Here is a 22,102-nt window from a genome sequence, read left to right as displayed (position 1 = left end):
CCTCCTTCCCCTCCCGGTAGGGAAACGGTTAACTCATTCCCCTCCAAGAAGGAGTGGGCTCTGTCCGTGGTGCTGAAGTGCTAGCCACATCGCCCTTCACTAGGCCAGTTTGCGGCGAACCAAAAACCAAGAGCCTCCTCACGAAGCAGCTGCGCGCACCCCCAAATCCAAGGGACCTCCCCCCAGCCCCCAGCCCCATTAGGGAGAAAGGGACTGGCACTCTCCGTGCCTCCCAGCACTTCCCAGAGAGCAAGAGGGGGTGTCTACGGAGGTGGCAGGTTGTCTGCGGCCGGGGCGAGGGTGAGAGTCCCCCTGTGGGGGACAAGCTGAGGCTGAGCGCCGAGGGGAGGAGGAAGACGGACTTTCCCATGGTGGGAACTCAGTCACATCCACAGGCAATATGTGGGTTCCCTCCCCCCAAAGGGGAAGCTCCTGGTGCAGCTGGGGTCCGAGGTTGCAGCTTACCCCTAGGACCAGCCCCCCTCCCCCGCCTTGTACGTATAGGAAACGCACTTGTCCAAGGTCACTCAGCCAGCAAACCAGAGCTGGACCCCCCCCCCCAGGGTGCACGCTTGCCAGGGTCTCCCGTATCCCCCATTCGGGGCAGCCTGGCCGTCCTTCCCCACGCCAGGCTCCCCTCCCGTAATCGGGTGGCCCTCAATGAGGGGGCCATTGCTCCTCCATCACGCAGTCCCCGTCCCCCATGGGCGTCCCCACCCACGGCTGCCTCGCTCCCTCCCCTACTCCGGGCCGGCCGTACCCCCTACGCCAAGAGTCTAACTCTGAGGGGAACCTTGCGTCCCTCTCCTCCTGCCGCCGCGCCCCGCACCGATGCCTCCTGGTCTCCTTGTCCTGTACCTCGAGTGCCCCCAGAGCTCCCCGCGGGCCCCCAAGGCCTCTGCCTCCCCCCCACCCCCACCCAGGCCCTGACCTCGGGAGGCTCGGCGGACGCTGCGACGCTCCTCCGTCCCGCCCCGCCCCTCTCACTGCGGCGGAGCGGGGCCGGCCGGGGCCGCGGGGGAGGAGGCGGGAGGGCGGGGCCCTCCGCCCAGCCCCCTACTGCCGGGGGGCCGGACCCCGGGCCGCGGCGGCTATAAAAGAGCCGGCGTCCCAGCGCTGCCGCAGTGCCGCCTGCCCCGGTTCCGGCCCCGGCCCCGCTCTCCGGTCCCGGCTCCGCCGGCGGCGGCCCGCACCTGCTCCCGGCCATGATGAGCTTCGGCGGCGGCGCGGAGGCGCTGCTGGGCGGCCCGTTCGCGCCGCTGCACGGAGGTGGCGGCGGCCTGCACTACGCGCTGGCCCGCAAGGGCGGCGCGGGCGGCTCGCGCTCGGCGGCCGGCTCCTCCAGCGGCTTCCACTCGTGGGCGCGGACGTCCGTGAGCTCCGTGTCGGCTTCCCCCAGCCGCTTCCGCGGGGCGGGCGCCGCCTCGAGCACCGACTCGCTGGACACGGTGAGCAACGGGCCGGACGGCTGCGTGGTGGCGGCGCGCAGCGAGAAGGAGCAGCTGCAGGCGCTGAACGACCGCTTCGCCGGCTACATCGACAAGGTGCGGCAGCTCGAGGCGCACAACCGCAGCCTGGAGGGCGAGGCGGCGGCGCTGCGGCAGCAGCAGGCCGGCCGCGCCGCCATGGGCGAGCTGTACGAGCGCGAGGTGCGCGAGATGCGCGGCGCCGTGCTGCGCCTGGGCGCGGCGCGCGGGCAGCTGCGCCTGGAGCAGGAGCACCTGCTGGAGGACATCGCGCACGTGCGCCAGCGCCTCGACGACGAGGCCCGGCAGCGCGAGGAGGCCGAGGCGGCGGCGCGCGCCCTCGCGCGCTTCGCGCAGGAGGCCGACGCGGCGCGGGCGGAGCTGCAGAAGAAGGCCCAGGCGCTGCAGGAGGAGTGCGGCTACCTGCGGCGCCTCCACCAGGAAGAGGTGGGAGAGCTGCTCGGCCAGATCCAGGGCTGCGGCGCCGCGCAGGCGCAGGCGCAAGCCGAGGCACGCGACGCCCTCAAGTGCGACGTGACGTCGGCGCTGCGTGAGATCCGCGCGCAGCTGGAAGGCCACGCGGTGCAGAGCACGCTGCAGTCCGAGGAGTGGTTTCGAGGTGCGCATGCGCGCGGGGATGCGGGGGTGGGGGGGAGGGGGAAGGGGGAAGAGCGCCCCCTGCCTCCCAGGCAGAGAGCAGCAGGGCGATTGGACAGTTTAGGTTCCCTCTGCAAGGGGCGTGCTGCTTATCAATGAAGTCCCAGTTCTAATGGGGTCTTCTAAATGGGACAGCCCACCTCTGGGGTTCTCCTTTGGCTGCCCCCCGCCCGGTTTTCTCTGTCCCTCACGCAAAATTAGGAGACCCCAGTCTGAGTAGGTCTCCTTCAAGAATAGAACAGACTCCTCTATAGATCCTGGTTTTCAGCCCATGCATCCCCTGCCCACCCCGTTCATCCCTCTTTCCTGCATCCCCGTTCTTTTATCAGGCTACTTCCCACAACCTGCACAGTGGGTAACCCCACCTTAATCTGCAATGGGAACTAAAGGGGTGGGGATTTTTACATCCTTTCTTCCCAGGAGGGGACCAGCCCAAAAAGCAACGTCTACAGAATGGCTGAAACAACGCATGAGCTAGTTATAATACCTGCTCTTGGGCTGGGAATGTGGCTTAGTGGTAGAGTGCTTGCCTAGCATGTATGAAGCCCTGGGTTCAATTCCTCAGTAGCACATAAACAGAAAAAGCTGCAAGTGTTGCCGTGACTCAAGTGGTAGATCACTAGCCCTGAGCACAGAGGCTTAGGACCCAGCCCCTGAGTTCAAGCCCTAGGACTGGCAAAAAAAAAAAAAAAAAGCCTACTCTTCTTCAGGAAAGCTGAGTCTTCCCAACCCCCATCCCCTTCCTCAAGTTCCCCAGTCCTGAGTCAGCTAGACTGCAGCTGCCCTGAAGCTGTGTCTAGTGGCTGCAGGGTGACCTTGATCCACAGCCAGCCCTCTCTGGTTTTCATTTCTTTTTGACCTGAAAGATCAGGATGGGTTTCCCAACCTGGAGAGTTCCCCCGACCACTTTTGAAATTGTATTGTCTATGTATTGTTCTGTGTCACCAATGGTTTTTCAAAGAGCATGTGGTACCATGGTAGCTGAGAATTCTTATCCACCTGGATGGTTTCTAAATCTTTGCCAGCATAGCACAGAAAGCCAAGAAATGCTGGGGTCTGGATGCTTGGAATTTCCCTGTCTTTTTTCCACACCCCTCTGCAGTGATAGAGCTGTCCCCTCCCCCATCACTGCAGTAAGGCCCCTCCCAGAGAGGACTCTGTATTTGCCTTTCACTCAGGCAGACCACTGCAGGATTTGTAGCCCTACCAGCATCCTGTAGTGGTCTCAAACGACTGTGATCCTAGCTACTCAGGAGGCTGAGATCTGAGGGATCACTGTTTGAAGCCAGCCTGGGCAGGCAAGCCCGTGAGACTCTTACCTCCAATTAACTACTAAAAAAGCCAGAAATGGAGCTGTGGCTCAAGTGGTAGAGCACTAGCCTTGAGCAAAAAAGCATACAGACAGCATCTAGGTCTGAGTTCAAGCCCCAAGACTGGCACACACACACAAAAAAGACTCAAGCTCTGGGTGCTGCTACTTAGGGATTCAGGATAGAGAGCAGTCTTCAGATTTCCACGGGTCCCCTTGAGATCTTCTGGGAGCCAGGAGATGGTTGCTGGCAGGTGCTCCGGTGCTAAGGAATGCATAGTCAGGTGGGGGAAGGGACAGAGGGCTAGCACACAGGCCTCAGGATCTGCAGTGACCTTGGACTCTACATGGAAGTATCATAGTGACACAGTGACCTGGCTTACTCATTTGTTCAACAGCTCAGCATTCAGCCTCACAGACTAGATTTCACATCTGAGTCCCCTTATGCAAGTTCCTTGCTGGGGAGCTGAATCAGACATTCAGACCAGAAATGAGGGCTTCCTTTCCCCTGCATGGTATAGGGGTGGATCCAAAGCTCAGGAAGACAAAAGAGTCTGACCTTTGGAGCCAGATAGACTCTAGATTCGAATCCCATTGTGCCACATTAGCTGCATGGCCTTGGACAGTAGTCACTTGTCTATCTCATAGGAGAGGATAAGAATCCAGAATGGTGCCTGGCACCTGGCAGGTGCTCAATCTATGTGTGTCACCTTCCAGATCTGGGCACTGGAACCCAGATCCAGGTGTCTAATCCTATGCCTTACTCTCCTCCTTCTCCATCTAGTGAGGCTGGACCGCCTGTCGGAAGCAGCCAAAGTGAACTCAGATGCCATGCGCTCAGCCCAGGAGGAAATCAGTGAGTACCGGCGTCAGCTGCAGGCCAGGACCACAGAGCTGGAGACACTGAAAAGCACCAAAGATTCCCTCGAGAGACAGCGCTCTGAGCTAGAGGACCGTCACCAGGCTGACATTATGTCCTACCAGGTGGGCAAGGGAAGGGCAGAGGGCCAGGCTGCTTCTCCTGGGTGGGTGAGCCTGGGTAAACCACTGCCCGTGAGCAGGATGTATTGGTGAAGACCATTCACCTCAGAATCTGACATCCCACTACTTTCTAGATGGGTGAGTCCAGGAGAGTTACCTGCCTGTCTGAATTAGAATGCAGAGAAGAAACACAAAAGGAACAAATACCCACTTTGCCAAGCTGTGAAGGCTAAAAGAGAGACAAACCTGAGAGTGCTCAGCCAGGTCTTGGTCACAGTGGACATTGGGTTCATAGTAACCAGTGCCTGTGGGAGGGGTCTTGGCAGAGTCCTCCAGTTAAAGACAAACTGTAAGCTGAAATGTTACTCTCAAAAGAACAAGGAGGCCAGACACCTGTAATCCTAGCTACTCAGGAGGCTGAGATCTGAGGATCACAGTTCAAAGCCAGCCCGGGCAGGAAAGATTGTGAAACTCTTATCTCCAATACACCACCAGAAAACCGGAAGTGGCGCTGTAGTTCAGGTGGTAGAATGCTAGCCTTGAGCCAAAGAGCTGAGGGACAGTGCCCAGGCTCCGAGTTCAAACCTCATGACCGCCAAAAGAAGAACGAATACTTGATGATTGTAGAGACATTAGGAGACAGAGATACAAAGAGAAGAAAATAAAAAATAGATCATTTTAAGCAATGGCCATAGAGAGCTTGGAGTAAAGGAAATGTTCACTTCTTCTTATGCTCTGTTGTATCATCTCATGTACCAGGTCAGTGATAACAAATGAGTAGCATGTGCTAGGAACATTGGGGTACTGGAGAGAGAAACAAGAGAGGAAAAGCAATTGTGACTCTTCCTCCTCTGAGCATTTTTGTTTGTCTGTTTTACAGTATTAGAGATTAAATTCTAAAGCCTTGTACAAGCTAGGCAAATGCCCTTTACTGAGCTACAATCCCTGAACCGTTCATGAAACATTTTCTCTTTTTTTGTCTTTTTCTTTTTCTTTTTTTTTTTTAGTCATAGGGCTTGAATTCAAGGCCTGGGTGCTGCCTCTGAGCTTTTTTTGATCAAGGCTAATGCTTTGCCACTTTGAGACATGGCTCCACTTCCAGTTTTCTGGTAGTTAACTGGAGATAAGAATCTCATTGACTTTCCTGCCCAGGCTGGCTTTGAACCTCTATCCTCAGATCTCAGCCTCCTGAGTAGCTAGGATTACAGGTGTGAGCCGTCAGTGTCTGGCTTTCATGAAACTTTTTTGTTTTTGTCGGTCCTGGAGCTCAAACTCTGGACCTGGGCACTGTCCCTCAGCTCTTCAGCTCAAGGAGAGTGCTCTACCACTTGAGCCACAGCACCACTTCCAGTTTTCTGGTGGTTTATTGGAGATAAAGAGTCTCATGGACTTTTCCTGCCAAAGCTGGCTTTGAACTGCAATCCCCAGATCTCAACCTTCTGAGTAGCTAGGATTACAGTCATGAGCCACTGGTGCCCAGATATAAACTACCTCTTTTTTTTTTTTTTTTCTCAAGTCCTGGGACTTGAACTCAGGGACTGGTCACTGTCCCTGTGCTTCTTTTGCCCAAGGCTAGCTCTCTACTACTTGAGCCACTCATGAAACGTTTTCTAAGTTTAAGAGATCTATAAAACTTCACTCTGTTGATCAGATCCATGTCTGATGTGTTTTCATTCTAGACCTTTCTCCAGGCTAAGATTTTTTGCTACAAATTTTTCCATGTCCACAAATGAAGACCCTGCTACTTTGATGGGATGGGGTTTGGTCCCCAGTGGGCCTAGCTAGCTGGGCAGGGCTATTATGGGCCCCAGCTTCCCTGGTGTTGGGGGCCAGGCACTGGCTGGCCAGTGACTTGTATGACCTGTCATCTCCAGGAAGCCATTCAGCAGTTGGACAATGAGCTGAGGAATACAAAGTGGGAGATGGCGGCCCAGCTGCGGGAATACCAAGACTTACTCAATGTCAAGATGGCCTTGGATATTGAGATTGCTGCTTATAGGTGAGTGGACCATGAATCCTGGGGTGGTGGAGAGCCTTGGGTTCTGATAAAGCACTAAGCCTTGGATTTCAAGTCCTATGTGGACAGCCTGCTTGCATTAGAGACAAGTCTTTATTTATTTTGGTCCTATATGTCACATAAAAGTTGCCATTTAACCAGTGCAATTTTGTGATCCAGTGTTGTGAGCCACCAGTGCTGTCTTTCTTTCTCTTTCTTTAAACCAAGGAAGAAATGGAGTTCTTAAGAGTATGGCCACCTAGTAAGCAGGAAAACCAAGAGGAGAAACTGCTACCACCACCTTTCCCTAAACCCAAAATAGAACAATAAAAAGTGACAGGAAAAATTCAAATGGCAACATTCTAAGACTTCTTAAATCTAAATTTATAATTGGGATTATTTGTTCCAGTTTTTTTTCTTTCTTTTCCTTCAATTCTGAGGATCAAAAAACACACATCTAGTACTTCTAGATTCCTAATTTTCTTCTCTAAATACCTATATCTATATTTATATATGTGAATATAATATATATGTACATTTGGTGCCAGTACTAGGCTTGGGGCTTGAACTGAGGGCCTAAGCACTGTCCTTTAGCTATTTTGCTCAAAGCTGGTACTCTACCACTTGAACCAGACCTTCACTTTGGGCTTTTTGGTGGGTAATTAGAGATAAGAGTGTTAAGAATAAGCTGGGTTCCAGTGGATCACAACCTGTAATCTTAGCTACTCAGGGGCAAAGATCAAAGAATCATGGTGTGAAGCCAGTCCAGGCAGAAAAGTCTGTGAGACTCCTATCTCCAATTAATCACAGAAAAAGCTGGCTCAAGTGGTAGAATGCTAGCCCTAAGCAAAAGAAGCTCAGAAATGGTGACTAAGTCCTGACTTTAAGCTCTAGGACCAGAACAAAAATAAAATAAAAGAGTGTCAAGGACTTCCCTGCCAGGGCTAGCTTTAAACCAAAATCCTCACATCTCAGTCTCCTGAGTAACAAGGATTACAGGCAGTAGCCCTCAGAGCCTATCTTCTCTTGAATATTTTATTCAAGGGATAATAAATGTACCTTCTTTAAGGTAAGAGTTTTTATTTGCTGAGTGACTTTCTCCATTCTCAAAGTGCCTACTGTGGGGAGTGTAGCTCAGTTGTAGAGTGTGTGCTTAACATAGTCCCATCCTTAACACCTTTTGAAATAAGTTTAAGATTCCTATCAATAGTAAAAGGAGAAAAAATAACAAAACTAAGAAAGGAAGAAAGAAGTTAAGGAAGAAAACCCTACCATCCACTCACATCCTTTCCTTTACCAAAGTCTGCAGCATTGGATACTACAAAGTTTCAGGAAAACCAGGGAAGATCCCAGGCCTCCAAATGTGCTCTGAGTTAGTAGTGATGTGTTTTGTTATCCATTCTACAGAAAACTCTTGGAAGGCGAAGAGTGTCGGATTGGCTTTGGCCCCAGTCCTTTCTCTCTCCCAGAGGGACTCCCGAAAATTCCCTCTACATCCACTCACATAAAAGTCAAAAGTGAAGAGAAGATCAAGGTGGTAGAAAAGTCAGAGAAGGAAACCGTGATTGTGGAGGAACAGACAGAAGAGATCCAAGTGACTGAAGAAGTGACTGAAGAAGAGGAGAAAGAGGTCCAAGAGGAAGAAGGAGGAGAAGAGGAGGAAGCGGAAGAGGCAGGAGAAGAAGAAGAAGAAGAAGAAGAAAAAGAAGAAGAAGCAGCAGAAGCAATAGCAGCAAAATCTCCCTCAGCAGAAGAGGCCGCATCCCCAGAAAAGGAGGTGAAATCCCCAGTGAAGGAAGAAGCAAAATCACCAGCTGAGGCCAAGTCCCCTGCCGAGGCGAAATCCCCTGAGACAGCCAAGAGTCCAGCAAGGGAGGAAGCCAAGTCCCCAGAGAAGGCCAAGTCTCCCGTGGAAGAGGTCAAGTCCCCAGACAAAGTCAAATCCCCTGCAGAGATCAAGTCCCCTGAGAAGGTCAAGTCCCCAGCAGAGGTCAAGTCCCCAGACAAGGTCAAGTCCCCAGCAGAGGTCAAGTCCCCAGAGAAAGAAGAAGCCAAGTCCCCTGAGAAGGCCAAGACTCTGGATGTGAAGTCTCCAGAAGCCAAGACCCCAGTGAAGGAAGGAGCCAGGTCCCCTGCAGATGTCAAATCCCCGGAAAAGGCCAAAAGCCCTGTGAAGGAGGAGGCCAAGGCTCGAGAGAAGACCAAGTCCCCCGCAAAGGAAGAGGCCAAGTCCCCCGTGAAGGAGGAGGCCAAGTCCCCTGCAAAGGAGGAGGCCAAGTCCCCCGTGAAGGAGGAGGCCAAGTCCCCTGCGAAGGAGGAGGCCAAGTCCCCCGCAAAGGAGGAGGCCAAGTCCCCTGCGAAGGAGGAGGCCAAGTCTCCAGAGAAAGCCAAGTCCCCTGTGAAGGAAGAGGCCAAGTCCCCCTCGAAGGAGGAGGCCAAGTCCCCCGCAAAGGAGGAGGCCAAGTCCCCTGTGAAGGAAGAGGCCAAGTCCCCTGCGAAGGAGGAGGCCAAGGCTCCTGTGAAGGAGGTCCCCAAAAAGGAAGAGGTAAAGTCCCCTGTAAAGGAGGAGGTGAAAGCCAAAGAGCCCCCAAAGAAGGCAGAGGAAGATAAGACTCCAGCCACACAAAAAACCGAGGGAAAGGACAGCAAGAAGGATGAGAGTCCCAAAAAGGAGGCCTCAAAGCCCGTGGCTGAGGAGAAGAAGGAAGCTGCTGTGGAAAAGCCCCAAGAACCCAAAGTGGAAGCCAAGAAGGAAGAGGGTGGAGATAAGAAAAAAGCAGCAACCCCCGAGAAGGAGGCTCCTGCCAAGGTGGAGGTGAAGGAAGAGGCGAAACCCAAAGAGAAGACAGAGGAGGCTAAAGCCAAAGAGCCCAGCAAACCTGCAGAGAAAGAGCCAGAAAAGTCAAAGAAAGAAGAGACACCAGCAGCACCAGAAAAGAAAGATACCAAAGAGGAGAAACCCAAAGCAGAGGCCAAGGGCAAGGAGGATGACAAGAGTCTCCCTAAAGAGCCCAGCAAGGAGGCCCCTGCGCCCAGCAAACCCAAGACAGAAAAGGCTGAGAAATCCTCCAGCACAGACCAAAAAGACAGCAAGCCCCCAGAGAAGGCTGCAGAGGACAAGGCCGCCAAGGGGGAGAAGTAAAGCGGGGAGAAAGAAAACATCCAGAGCAGCCAAAGAAACTCAGGAGGGTCCTGGAGCTCAAGGGTCAGTGTAATGAATTTTCCTTTCCTTTTGTCCTCCCTTTTTCTTTCTGTAAGAGGAAACTGGCCATGGGCCCTCCGTCACCAAATAAGAATTCCTTTTAGTAATTGGTAGCAAGAGAGAGTACACTCAGCTCCAGTACACACTGGAGTGTACTCTTCAACCCTCCCAAGGCGATGGACAATTATGTTATGATAGCTTCCGTAGCCGAATGTGATGTATGCTGAATGCCACACATAAACACTTGACTTCAGAAACTGCCCCCTCCTTTCCAATTAAGTGCATTAATTTCCTGTATGTACCACTGACAGATGACCGCAATAATGAATGAGCAGTTAGAAACGCATAATGCTTGAGATGTCTTAACCTATTCCCGAATGCCTTCTGTTTTCCAAACGAGTGGTCAGGTCCCAGCCCAGCGCTCTTACTGTGGAAGAGCTGCGGCAGGCAGGGCTGGGCACTGGCCACCAAATCACACAGGGCCCGCCTCCCGCTGGAGTCCACCTTCAATTGCTTCTGTGCAATAAAACCAAGTGCTTCTAAGATGAAGTGTGTCTTCTGTTGTTTGTTCTATTCTCCTGGAAATACAGGGGCAGGAGAGATAATAGATAATACACCTGACCCTCTATGGCACCGAGAGAACATCCAACCAAGTTATCTGAAGCTCTGGTCTGTCCACAGTTGGTTGGCCATTCCTTGAACCAATGAATTTCCCTCTTTTAGAGTTCATTATGGGTTATGGCTTTGTCACAATCACAACAGTTAGTTCTGAATGATCAGTGGCTGAAAGAGATGGAGGCTATGCTAGAAACCAAATGATGGTATCTCCAGGAAGGAGCAAAGATCTGTCCATGTCAACTCCTCAGGCCACTGACCATCACCATGTGTCACTTTCAGCACCCTTCTCCATCTGTCACAAAGTGTGTGTGTGTGTGTGTGTGTGTGTGTGTGAGAGAGAGAGAGAGAGAGAGAGAGAGAGAGATCTGGGACTCAAACTCAGGGCTTGGGAGCTGTCCCTGTGCTTTTTACTCAAAGCTAGAATTCTAATTGGATTAATTGGAAATAAGTCTCAGAGACTGTTCCTGCTCAGCCTGGCTTCAAACCTTGATCTTCAAATATCAACCTCCTGAGTAACTAGTATTACAGGTGTGAGCCACCCATACCTGGCCATGCAGCCATTGTGCTCTCTGTCTCTCTCTCTGTCTTTCTCTCTCTCTCTCTGTCACTCTGTCTCTGTCTCCCTCCTCTTTCTTTCTCTGTCTCTCTCTGTCTTTCTCCTCTCTCTCTGTATCACTCTCTGTCTCTGTCTCTCTCCCTCCTCCCTCTCTCTCTCTGTCTCTCTCCTTTTTTTTGGTGCTGGGACTAGAGTTCAAATGCAAGGCCTGGTGCTGTCCCTAGGCTTTTTTGCTCAAAGTTAGTGCTCTACCATTTGAGCCACAGCTTCACTTCCAAAGCTTTTTGGTAATTAATTGGAGATAAACGTTGCACAGACTATCCTGCCCTGACTTGCTTTGAACTACTATCCTCAGATCTCAGTCTTGTGGGTAGCAAGGATTACAGGTGTGAGCCACCAGCATCCAGTTCAAGGTCTAAATTTTAGAAGAATGCCAAATCAGTTTAGGGTGGTCATATTTAAATGACGTTTTATTGACTACTTTTCTGTGGCACTAGGATCAAAGCCAGGGCCTCATCATGCCAGGCAAGTACTCTACCATTGAGCTACAAGCCCAGCCCCAAAGGGTCTTTAAATGCCATTTTAGAAATGATTCTGGGGGCTGAGAAGGTGGCTCAGTGGTAGAGCGCTTGCCTTGCATGCATGAAGCCGTGGGTTCGATTCCTCAGCACCACATAAGCAAAAAGAAAAAAGGCAGAAGTGGCGCTGTGGCTCAACTGGTAGAGCACTAGCCTTGAGCTGAGGAGCTGAGGGACAGCGCCCAGGCCCAGAGTTCAAAGCCCCACGACCGGACCCAAAAAAAACAAAACAAAAATAGAAATGATTCTGATTGGCTGTTATCTTACATTATGAAACATGTCCAAGAACTGAACCTTTAAGCATTATTTTTTTTGGAGGGGTAGTACTGGGGTCAAATTCAGGGCCTCATGTTCACTCTGTTTGCTTGCTTATGCTGTCTAGACTCTATCACATGAAATATGCCTCCAGTTCCATGCATTAATTTTTTGATAATTTGCAGGCCTGTCCTGGGTATATCAGACCTCACTATTAAAATAGGCATCAAGGTATTTACTATTTAAAGTATTTATCTTGAAAAATATCCACATTGCTGAGCGCCAGTGGCTCACACCTGTAATCCTAACTACTCAGGAGATTGAGATCCAAGGATCAAGCTTAGAAGCCAACCCAGGTAGGAAAGTCTGTGAGAGGCCAGATGCTGATGGCTTATGCCTGTAATCCTAGCTACTCAGGAGGCCAAGACCTGAGGATTGCTGTTCAAAGCCAGCCTGGGCAGGAAAGGCTGAGACCCTTTTTTTTTTTTTGTCGGTCATGGGGCTTGAACTCTGGGCCTGAGTGCTGTCCCTCAGCTCTTCAGCTCAAGGCTAGTGCACTCTACCACTTGAGCTACAGTGCCACTTCCAGTTTTCTGGTGGTTTATTGGAGATAAGAGTTTCCTGGACTTGGGGGGTGAGGGGTGAGGATGGGAAGGGATGGGAAGGGGAAACAAAGGAGGAGGCTACGATGCTTGATAAGAAATGTACTCATTATCTTGCTCATGTAATTGTAACACTTCTGTACAGTATTTTCACACACAAAAAAGTTTTATGGACTTTCCTGCCTGGGCTGGCTTTGAACCGATCCTCAGATCTCAGCCTCCTGAGTAGCTAGGATTACAGGCGTGAGCCACCAGTGCCTGGCTGGCTATGAGACTCTTATATCCAATGAACCACCAGAAAACCAGAAGTGGTGTTGTGGCTTCAAGTAGTAGAACACTAGCCTTGAGCAAAAGAGCTCCGGGACAACGCCCAGGCCCTGAGCTCAACCTGACAAAACAATAAATAAATAAACAAATAAATAAAAAATAAATAAAAAATAGTCTGTGACAATTAGCAAAAAGCTGGAAGTGGGCAGGCACTGATGGCTTATGCCTGTAATCCTAGCTACTCAGGCAGTTGAGATCTGAGGATAGTGGTTTGAAGCCAGCCTGGGCAGTTAAGTCTGTGAGACTCTACTTTCAATTAACCACAAAAAGCTGAAAGAGGAGCTATGGCTCAAGCGGTAGAGTGCTTGCCTCGAGCCAAAAGCTCAGGGACAGAGCCTAGGCCTAGAGGTCAAGCCCCAGGACCTGCACACACACAAAAAAGCTGGAAGTAGCGGGCACCGGGTGGCTCATGTCTGTAATCCTAGCTACTCAGGAGGCTGAAATCTGAGGATCATGGTTCAAAGCCAGCCCGGGCAGGAAAGTCCGTGAGATTCTTCTCTCCAATAAACCACTAAGGAAACAGGAAATGGCGCTGTGGCTCAAGCGGTAGAGTGCTTTGAGCTGAAGAGTAAAGGGACAGCGCCCAAGCCCAGAGTTCAAGCCCCATGACAAAAAAAAAAAAAAAAAAAAAAAAAAAAGCTGGAAGTAGAGGTGTAGCTCAAGTGGTAGAGCCTAACCCTGAGCAAAAAATGCCAAGGGAGAATCTGAGGTCCTGAGACCAAGACTGGGTACCGATATATCCCCAACACATACAAACACACACACACACACACACACACACACACACATCCACATGGATTAGACAGAATCTATAGGGTTTCTCTCTAAGGAAAAAAATCAGACTTTGGGATGAGTAGCCACATGCCCATCCTGGAATGAGTTACAGTGGCCAGGGAGGAGGGAAGACAATGACTTGACCTGCCAGGTCATCTGTTTAACTCTAGATGCAGAGACAGATAAGCATATCTGAATCACAGACCTGACACTTCAGAGCCCAGGGATAAAAAGTGCCCTAAGAGCTTCCTGAGAAATAAAGCAGAGTGAAGAACCAGGAATGGCCCCAAATTCCTTAGTAGCAAAGATGAAATGTGCAGAAGCCTCACCTAAGAAACCAAGGATGGGGGTAAAAAAGGACCATGTCAGGCTGACAGAGTCTCAAAAACTTACTTTCTATAAGTTACTGGAGGACATGCTCCAACAAAAAGCACAACCAGCCAGGAGCTGGTGGCTTGGCTCACACCTATAATCCTAGCTACTTAGGTGGCTGAGATCTGAGAATGGTGGTTCGAAGCTAGCCTGGGCAGGAAAGTCTGTGAAACTCTCATCTCCAGTTAGCCACCAGAAAACCGGAAGTGCTGTGGCTCAAGTGGTAGAGCATTAGCCTTGAGCTGAAGAGCTGAGGGACAGCACGCAGGCCCAGAGTTCAAGGCCCACGACTGACCAAAAAAAAAAAAAAAAAAATGACCATGAGGTAGGGAGGAAGTTCAATAGCAGACTATGTACTTCCTATATGTGAAGTTCTGGGTTCAAGTCCCAAACCGATTAAAAAAAGAAACACCATAAACCAAGAATTTTAAAAGCTGTGGGAATATAGAAAATGGGGTATAGCAGAGAAGAGAGAAGGTGCTCTCTGGGGTGCAGTGCAGCTCCCATGCATCGTGGAATGGGTGTGCAGGAAGGTGGGGGGCTCCAAGGAAAAAAGATGGAACTGATAAATTGTTTCACAAGACTGGCCATATATAAGATTCAATTGAAAGCCTCATATTGAACTACTGCAGACTGCGGGAAGATTTAATATCAATGGACAGTAAATGGAAATATTGGAAGTACACATGAAAACAGCATAGAGAATCCCAATGAAGCTGGGTGCTGGTGGCTCATGTCTGTAATCTTAGCTACTCAGGAAGATGAGATCTGAGGATCATGATTCAAAGCAAGCCTGGGAAGGAAACTCTATGAGACTTATCTCTAATTAATCATCCCAAAAGCCAAAGTGGAGCTGTAACGCAAGTGGTAGAGTGTTAGCAAAGAAGAGTTCAGAGACAGAGCCCACACTCTGAGTTCAACACACACACACACACACACACACACACACACACACACACACACACCACGTGCGTGCACATGCACACAGACTCTCCATAAAGCAAGGTGCCAGTGGTTCAGGGAGGCTGAGATCTGAGAATCATTGTTCAAAGACAGCCTGGGCAGACAAATTCAAAAGACTCTTCTTGTCTCCAATTTTCCAGCAGAAAGTTAGAAGTGGAGGTATGGCTCAAGTGGTACAGCCCCAGCCATGAACGAAAAAGCCAAGGGTGAAAGTAAGGCCCTGAGTTCAAGTTCCAACACTGGGCACAAAAACCAAGAAAGAAAGGAGACAATTATCAACTCCAGAACAGAAGTATGTTATATCAGAGAAAGCTTAATTGTGATACACTAGCCAATCCAATAGGTAATAATAGTTTTTTTTTTTTTGTCGGTCGTGGGGCTTGAACTCTGGGCCTGGGCGCTGTCCCTCAGCTCTTCAGCTCAAGGCGAGCGCTCTACCACTTGAGCTACAGCGCCACTTCCGGTTTTCTGGTGGTTTATTGGAGATAGGAGTCTCACGGTCTCTCCTGCCCGGGCTGGCTTTGAACCGCGATCCTCAGATCTCAGCCTCCTGAGTAGCTAGGATTACAGGCGTGAGCCACCAGCGCCCGGCAATAGTTATTTATAGCAAGATATAGGAAGGATGAGAGGAAGAAAGGAAAAATTAATTTCTGTCTGAGATCCTGGGTTTGATTCCCAATACCATAAAACAAAGAAGCTCTGGGTGGCTCACACCTGTAATCCTAGCTACTTGGGAGGCTGAGATCTGAGGATCATGGTTCAAAGCCAGCTTGAGCAGAAAAGTCCGTGAGACTCTTATCTCCAATTAACCATCAGAAAACCGGAAGTGACACTGGCTTAAGTGGTAGAGCACTCGCCTTGAGCTGAAGAGCTCAGGAACAGCACCCAGGCCCAGAGTTCAAGGCCCACAACCTACCAAAAACAAACAAAAAAAAAGCAAAACCCTCCTTATGTCTCATAATAGAAAGCTTTGCTGAAAACAAAGTACAGTGGAGAAATGAGCCAGGTGCTGGTGGCTCATGCTTGTAATCCTAGTTCTTTAGGAGGCTGAGATCTAAGGATCACAGTGCAAAGCCAGCCAGGGCAGGAAAGTCTCTGAGACTCTTATCTCCACAAAATTACTCCAAAAAAGGTGTAAATGGAGATGTGGCTCAAGTTGTAGAGTTCTAGCCTTCAGCAAAAGAAGCACAGGGACAGAACCCACCCAGGCCTTGAGTTCAAGCCCCAGGACTGGCGCGCACACACACACACACATACACACACACACACACACACACACACACACACACACACACACACACACACACACACACACACACACACTCAAAAACCAAACAAACACAAAACATCCTCCCTTCAGGAAGAGATCAAACCTTAGGAAAATCTAATCATGTCAACTTAGGAAAGAAGTGCTTGTCAGAAACCATAGTCCTCAGGGACACAGGCAATATGCACAGAAGAGCTATTTTAGGAGTATGCCCTTTCTGTTACCTAGCTGTTAGCTCAACAGATAAGCTGGGTTGATGAGAAACAGCTTTCATCCTCCAGTGGCCACCCCCCTCCCAGTTGTTTCAGACAGGATAGATTAAGTATCCAATAATAAATAACAAAAAAGGGTGTTAACATAGAGAAAGCACCTATGTTTATCTTTGTTTACGTCCTAGACACTCAAGGGCCAAAGCTAAAAAGGGAAGGCCATGTGTACCCAGGCTTCCAAATGCACTAAGGCAAACTGCACAGTTTCCTAAAACTTCTATCTGGAAGAGGTATAGGTGTCTCCTGATGATACTGCATTGATCAGAGCAATTTATAGGCACAATCAGTATCTGTGATGGGCAGAGTAGCCCTCAATGTCTACATGCATGGAGAGGGATCATGAGAACTACTGATAACCCCACAGCAATGTTCCAGATAATTCTGATAACTACACCTTCCTATTTCTATTTGGGAAACCATACATCTTCATTCTCAAGCCATATAGCAGATGGAATCAAGGTCTCCCAGAAATATCAAGGTTTTAATCTCTGGAATCTGTGGATTTACAGCACAAAGGATTTTATGGGCACAACTGAACTAACAATCTCAAGATGGCAAGATTATCTTGGGTGAACTGAGCAGGCCCAATGTCATCAGATGGGTCCTTTCTAGAGAGAGCCTGGATGATCAGTATCAGAGCAGAAGGTGATGTGATAATGGATGTAGAGATCTGACTGATGTGCTTTGAAGGCAGAGGAAGGAAGGGACCATCAGCCAAGGACAACAAGAAGCCTCTTAGAAGCTAGAAAAAGAAAAAAGGAAAAGAAAGGAAATGGACTTCCTTCTAGAGTCTCCAGAAAGAACCGTTCCTTCCAAGATTTTTACTTTAGCCTAGTGAATCTAATTTTAGGCTTGTAGCCTCTGGAATTGGAAGAGACTAAATCTGTGTTAGGTCATCAGGTTTGTGATGCTTTGTTACAGCAACCATAGGAAACTAATACAGACCATATGCTTGCAAGAAAGGACATGGCCAGACAGAGTTGAGCTTCTAGAGCCTGGGTACCCCTAGCAGAGGAACAGGAGATAGAGGAGAAAGGACCATCCTCATCTGAAAGGCCCCTTCTCAAGGCTGAAACCTGGATTCCAGGGACAAGAACCTCCCATCTGCAGATCAGGAGCAGGCACCAGGTATGGCATTGAGAGTTGATAGCTAATCCTCACAGCCATGCTGGGAGGAATGGTTTGTGGCTACCTACAGTTGTCATGGAGACCCCAACATTTTAATTAAAACTGAATTAAGTGACCTGCCCAGGGTCATACGGCTGTTTAGAGGGTAGAACAAGAATCCAGATGGTTCAATTTGACACCAAACTAACTACTGATATGGGGATTATCTTTTTCTTCTGGATGTAACAACAACAACAAAAAACTTGTGTTGCTGAAATAAATACAAGGCCCAGCTTGTGCACAAGCCCAGGTGGACACTGAGTCTGACTGTGGAAGGGTAGAGCCTCAGAGACACATAGACCTGTGTTAGGTTCCAACTCCAGGCAGGCAGCTCAAGAGATGTGTGAACATGGGACTCGGAATGTGGCTTAAAGGTAGAATGCTTGCTTAGTATGCATGAAGCCTTGGATTCGATTCATCAGTACCACATAAACAGAAAGAGGCGGAAGTGGCACTGTGGCTCATGTGGTGATAGAGTGCTAGCCTTGAGCACAGGGAGGCTCAGGAACAGAGCTCAGGCCCTGAGTTCAAGCCCCAGGACTAGAAAAAAAAAGATGTGTTAATAACATGGGTAAGTCATTTTATCCTGAATCTTGGTTTCCACCTCTGTTAAGATAAAGGTACCAACTGATCTGGTGTTGGTAGCTAATGCCTGTAATCTTAGCTACTCAGGAGGCTGAGATCTGAGGAGTGAGATTCAAAATCAGCCTGGGGAGGAAAGTCTATGAGACTCTTATCTCTAATTAACCACCGGAAAATGGAAAAGTGGAGCTGTGGCTCAAAGTGGTAGAGTGTAGCCTTGAGCAAAGAGTTAGGGGACAGTACTCAGGCCCTGAGTTCAAGCCCCACAATTGGCAAAAATACAAAAACAAAAACAAAAACCCAACGTCACCACATACACTCATAAATAAACAGAACATTGAGTGACACTGTGATTAGCTCAGGGCCTCACTCAGAATAGATGCTTAATGCCTATTCTCATCAGGGAGGTACAAAGTTCTTTGGGAACCTGACCACTCTGTTTCTACCCATGAATAGGTTTTTTTTTTTTTTTTTGGTTGGTCGTAGGGCTTGAACTCTGGACCTAGGTGCTGTCTCAGAGCTCTTCAGCTTAAGAGCACTCTACCACCTAAGCCACAGCACCACTTCCAGTTTTTTGGTGGCTAATTGGAGATAAGAGTCTCACAGATGGGCTGGGAAGGTAGCTCAGTGGTAGACTGCTTGCCTTGCATGCCTGAGGCCCTGGGTTTGATTCCTCAGTACCACATAAGCAAAAAGAAAAAAAAAAGCTGGAAGTGGCGCTATGGCTCAAGTGGTAGAGCGCTAGCCTTGAGCTGAAGAGCTGAGGGACAGCGCCCAGAATTCAGGCCCCACGACCGGAGCAAAAAAAAAAAAAAAAGTCTCACAGACTTTCCTGCCCAGGCTGGCTTTGGATGGTGATCCTCAGATCTCAGCCTCCTGAGTAGCTAGGGTTATGAGTGTGAGCCATTGGCACCCGGCATGAATAGGGCTTTTTAAAGCTCTGTTTTTATCAAAGTGATCAGCAAGAAGATCCTTGAAATTATGAGTCTTTTAGAGAAAACACATAAGTATATATTGGGAAAAAAGCAAGGAAAGAGAGCAGAAGAAACCAAGAAGCTAAGTACTGGTGGCTAACACCTGAAATCCTAGCTGAGATCTGAGGATTGAGGTTCAAAGCCAGGCTGGGCAGGAAAGTCCATGAGACTCTTATTTCTAACCACCAAAAAGTTAGAAGGGGGGATGGGGGTGGGGAGTAGTTCAAGTGGCAGAGCACTAGCCATTGAGCAAAAAAGCTAAGAAACAGAGCCCAGGTTCTGAGTTCAAGCCCCCAGTACTGGCAGACACACAAAAAAGTTAGGGCAGCAAGGGGCTGGGAAGATGGCTCAGTGGTAGAGCACTTGCCGTGTATTAATGAGGCCCTAGGTTCAATTCCTCAGCACCACATAAGCAGAAAAAGCCAGAAGTGGTACTGTGGCTCAAGTGGTAGAGTGCTAGCCTTGAGCTGAAGAGCTGAGGGACAGCGCCCAGGCCCAGAGTTCAGGCCCCACGACTGACAAAAAAAACAAAGAAAAAGCAAGGACAGGCTGGGGTGTCACTTAGTGGTAGACAGAACAATTGCCTAGCAAGCATTGAATAAGCATTGATCCCTAACATGGCAATGAATAAATAAAAAGGCAGGAAACTATCTTCCAAGGGCAAGGTGATAAAAGAGAGGGGTTGGTCTTATACATGGCCCAGTGAAAAACTGCAAGAATCTCCCAAGGAATGTTCTAGGTCCTCCCAAGATGGGCCTGTTTTCCCCTGATCTGTCCATCCTTGGAATGAACAAACAGCCCAAACAAGCAGCTGAAAGGGCCTAGATTGTCCTGGTTTCTCTTTTGTTTTAATACCTTCCTCCTTGAGCCCAAAGGATTCCTTTGTGCAGCCCGCTATTTGAAAAGGGAAAATGTGTTCTGGAGAATGGCAAGCGTAACATCCCTGCCTAAGAAGCAAGTAAGCAGGGCTCCTCTCAGACATCTGCGGATGGGTCCGAGCGCCCTTCTGGAGATGAGCTTTTGTGCTGAGTCAGTTTGGCTGCCTTCCAGCCAAGACCAGGAACAGAGGCTGCAATGCAGGGCCCTTAAACTATTTTTAGGCCCAGTTTTAATCTGATTCAGCACAGGCAGTAAGACACAAGGCCTGAAGGTGGCCACACCAAGGAGATGCCAGCAGGGACAAAGCCCCAGGCAAGTAGGTCAGGAAAAAAACAAGATCTTACTCCACAGGCAAAGTGTCTAGAAGCCTGGGCTGCAGAAAAAGCCACAAGGCAAGGAGATGGAAACAGTGAGCTCTTTGGTCCAGCCCTCCTCATTATTGGAGTCAGGAAAAATGGGGAAAGGAAGAACAGCACCTTTCAAAAAGAGATAGGGCCAACTACACCCAAGGAGTTTGTAAAAATACACTTCCTGGCTGAGGGTGTGACTCAAGTGGTAGAGCACCTGAGTAGCAAATGCAAGGTTCTTAGTTCAAAACCCCAGGACTGCCAAAAAAAAAATCAATCCATCAATCCAAAGCACTTACTGTCATAGTGGTGTTATGTGTTAACGTTGGCACTTCAGAGGCAAAAGCAGAAAGACCACGAGTTCAAAGCCAGCCTGGGACACATAGCAAGTCCCAGACCAGCCAGGGTGAGTGACATGTGCAGATCAAGGATCTCTGAGCTGTGTAACACCCACCTCTGATATTTGAAGACATGACACATGCTGGGACAGAGACCCTCCAATGGTCACATTTAATGACCAGCTAAGATACCATTACCTTCTTGCACTGGACTCAGATCTTTATCTGTAAAAGAAAGGACCTTACAGGGCTAGGAGCTTGCCAGCTCACCTTCAGAAAACCCTTACCCAGGGCATGCTGGGTGATCAGCTCAGAGGGTATTTTTTTAATCCCAGAGGTACAACTATTCAAGGGTAATCAGCATGGTGAAGAGAAAAATGTTTAGACTTTCATGAAAGGTAAAATTCTTTTAGTCTTGGGAGGTAGCCAATTCGATTTTACTTGCAACACATTGTTTTTCCTTTTTTTCTCAGTCATAGGGCTTAAATTCAGCACCTGGGTGTTGTCTCTGAGTTCTACCAATTTGAGCCACTGCACCACTTTGTTTTCTCGTGGTTAATTGGAGATTAAGAGTCTCATGGACTTTCCTGCCAGGGCTGGCTTTGAACTTCCGATCCTCAGATCTCAGCCTGAGTAGCTAGGATTACAGGTGTGAGCCACCAGTGGCTGACTTGTTTTGTTTTGATACATGGTGTTACATGTATCCTAGGTTGGTCTTGAACTCAACAGTCTTCCTGCCTCTGCCTCTAGAATTACAGGTGCGAAACACCATTTTTGATCCCTATATTTGTATTTTATTTTTCTTCTTTTATTTGGTCCTGGGAAATGAAACTAGGGCCTCACATATGCTAAGCACACACTATACCACTGACCTACACTCCTAGCACTATTTCTTATTTCTTTCGGTCATGGGGCTTGAACTCTGGGCCTGGGTACTGTCCCTCAGCTCTTCAGTTCAAGGCTAGGCTAGCACTCTATCATTGAGCCACAGCACTACTTCTTATTTTTTGTTTCTGATTGTCATTAAGGAGTTGTACAGAGGGGTTACAATTTGGTAAATCAAGTAAAATGAATAAAATGCTTCTCAGACACTGTTACTCTTCCTTCAGTTTCCCTCATTTCCCCATCCTGTCCCTGCCCACAAGTTGCATACTGCAATTTTTACCACATATATTGTACACAATGACTGCATTTGTTCACCCTTCTTCCCTCTACTCCTGTGTGCCTTTCTTAAATGGAATACTGAATTGATTAATGATGGACTATAATTTTTCTGACAAGTGTCCCAAAATACTGTCACCATTTACTGACTTGTGTTGTAGGATTACAAAGGTAACTTTTTTTTTTTTTTTCCAGTGTTGGGCTTTAGGAAAGCACTCTACCACTGTTACAGCCCCAGATAATTTTGCAAATATTTCCCTCAGAATTTTTCTAAATATTCCTTCATTCAAATAATAATCATCATCACTATTATTATTTTCAGTACTGGGGCTCTTGCTCATGGCTGGAGCTCTATCACTTGGGCCATGCTGGATTTTTGCTGGTTAACTAAACTTGAGAGGCGGGTGGGGGAAGCCTCTTGGCTTTGTCAGGGCTTCTCAGATTTCAGCCTCTTGAATGGCT

The 22,102-nt window shown here is 48.9% G+C and overlaps 1 protein-coding gene across 1 annotated transcript; it reads left to right on the top strand.

The window, feature by feature from the left end:
- Positions 1 to 1,150: 1,150 nt before the first annotated feature.
- Positions 1,151 to 10,142, top strand: Nefh (neurofilament heavy chain). Its single transcript, XM_069994579.1, has 4 exons — positions 1,151 to 2,085; positions 4,217 to 4,416; positions 6,288 to 6,412; positions 7,817 to 10,142. Exons 1-4 carry the CDS (start codon positions 1,206 to 1,208, stop codon positions 9,549 to 9,551), a joined length of 2,940 nt encoding a protein of 979 aa, XP_069850680.1. The 5' UTR covers positions 1,151 to 1,205; the 3' UTR covers positions 9,552 to 10,142.
- The last annotated feature ends 11,960 nt before the right edge of the window (positions 10,143 to 22,102 follow it).

The sequence above is a fragment of the Dipodomys merriami genome, unplaced genomic scaffold, assembly GCF_024711535.1.
Source record: "Dipodomys merriami isolate MVZ:Mamm:240054 unplaced genomic scaffold, mDipMer1.0.p SCAF_45, whole genome shotgun sequence".
NCBI lineage: Eukaryota > Metazoa > Chordata > Mammalia > Rodentia > Heteromyidae > Dipodomys > Dipodomys merriami.
This window is presented reverse-complemented; position numbering and strand designations above follow the sequence as displayed.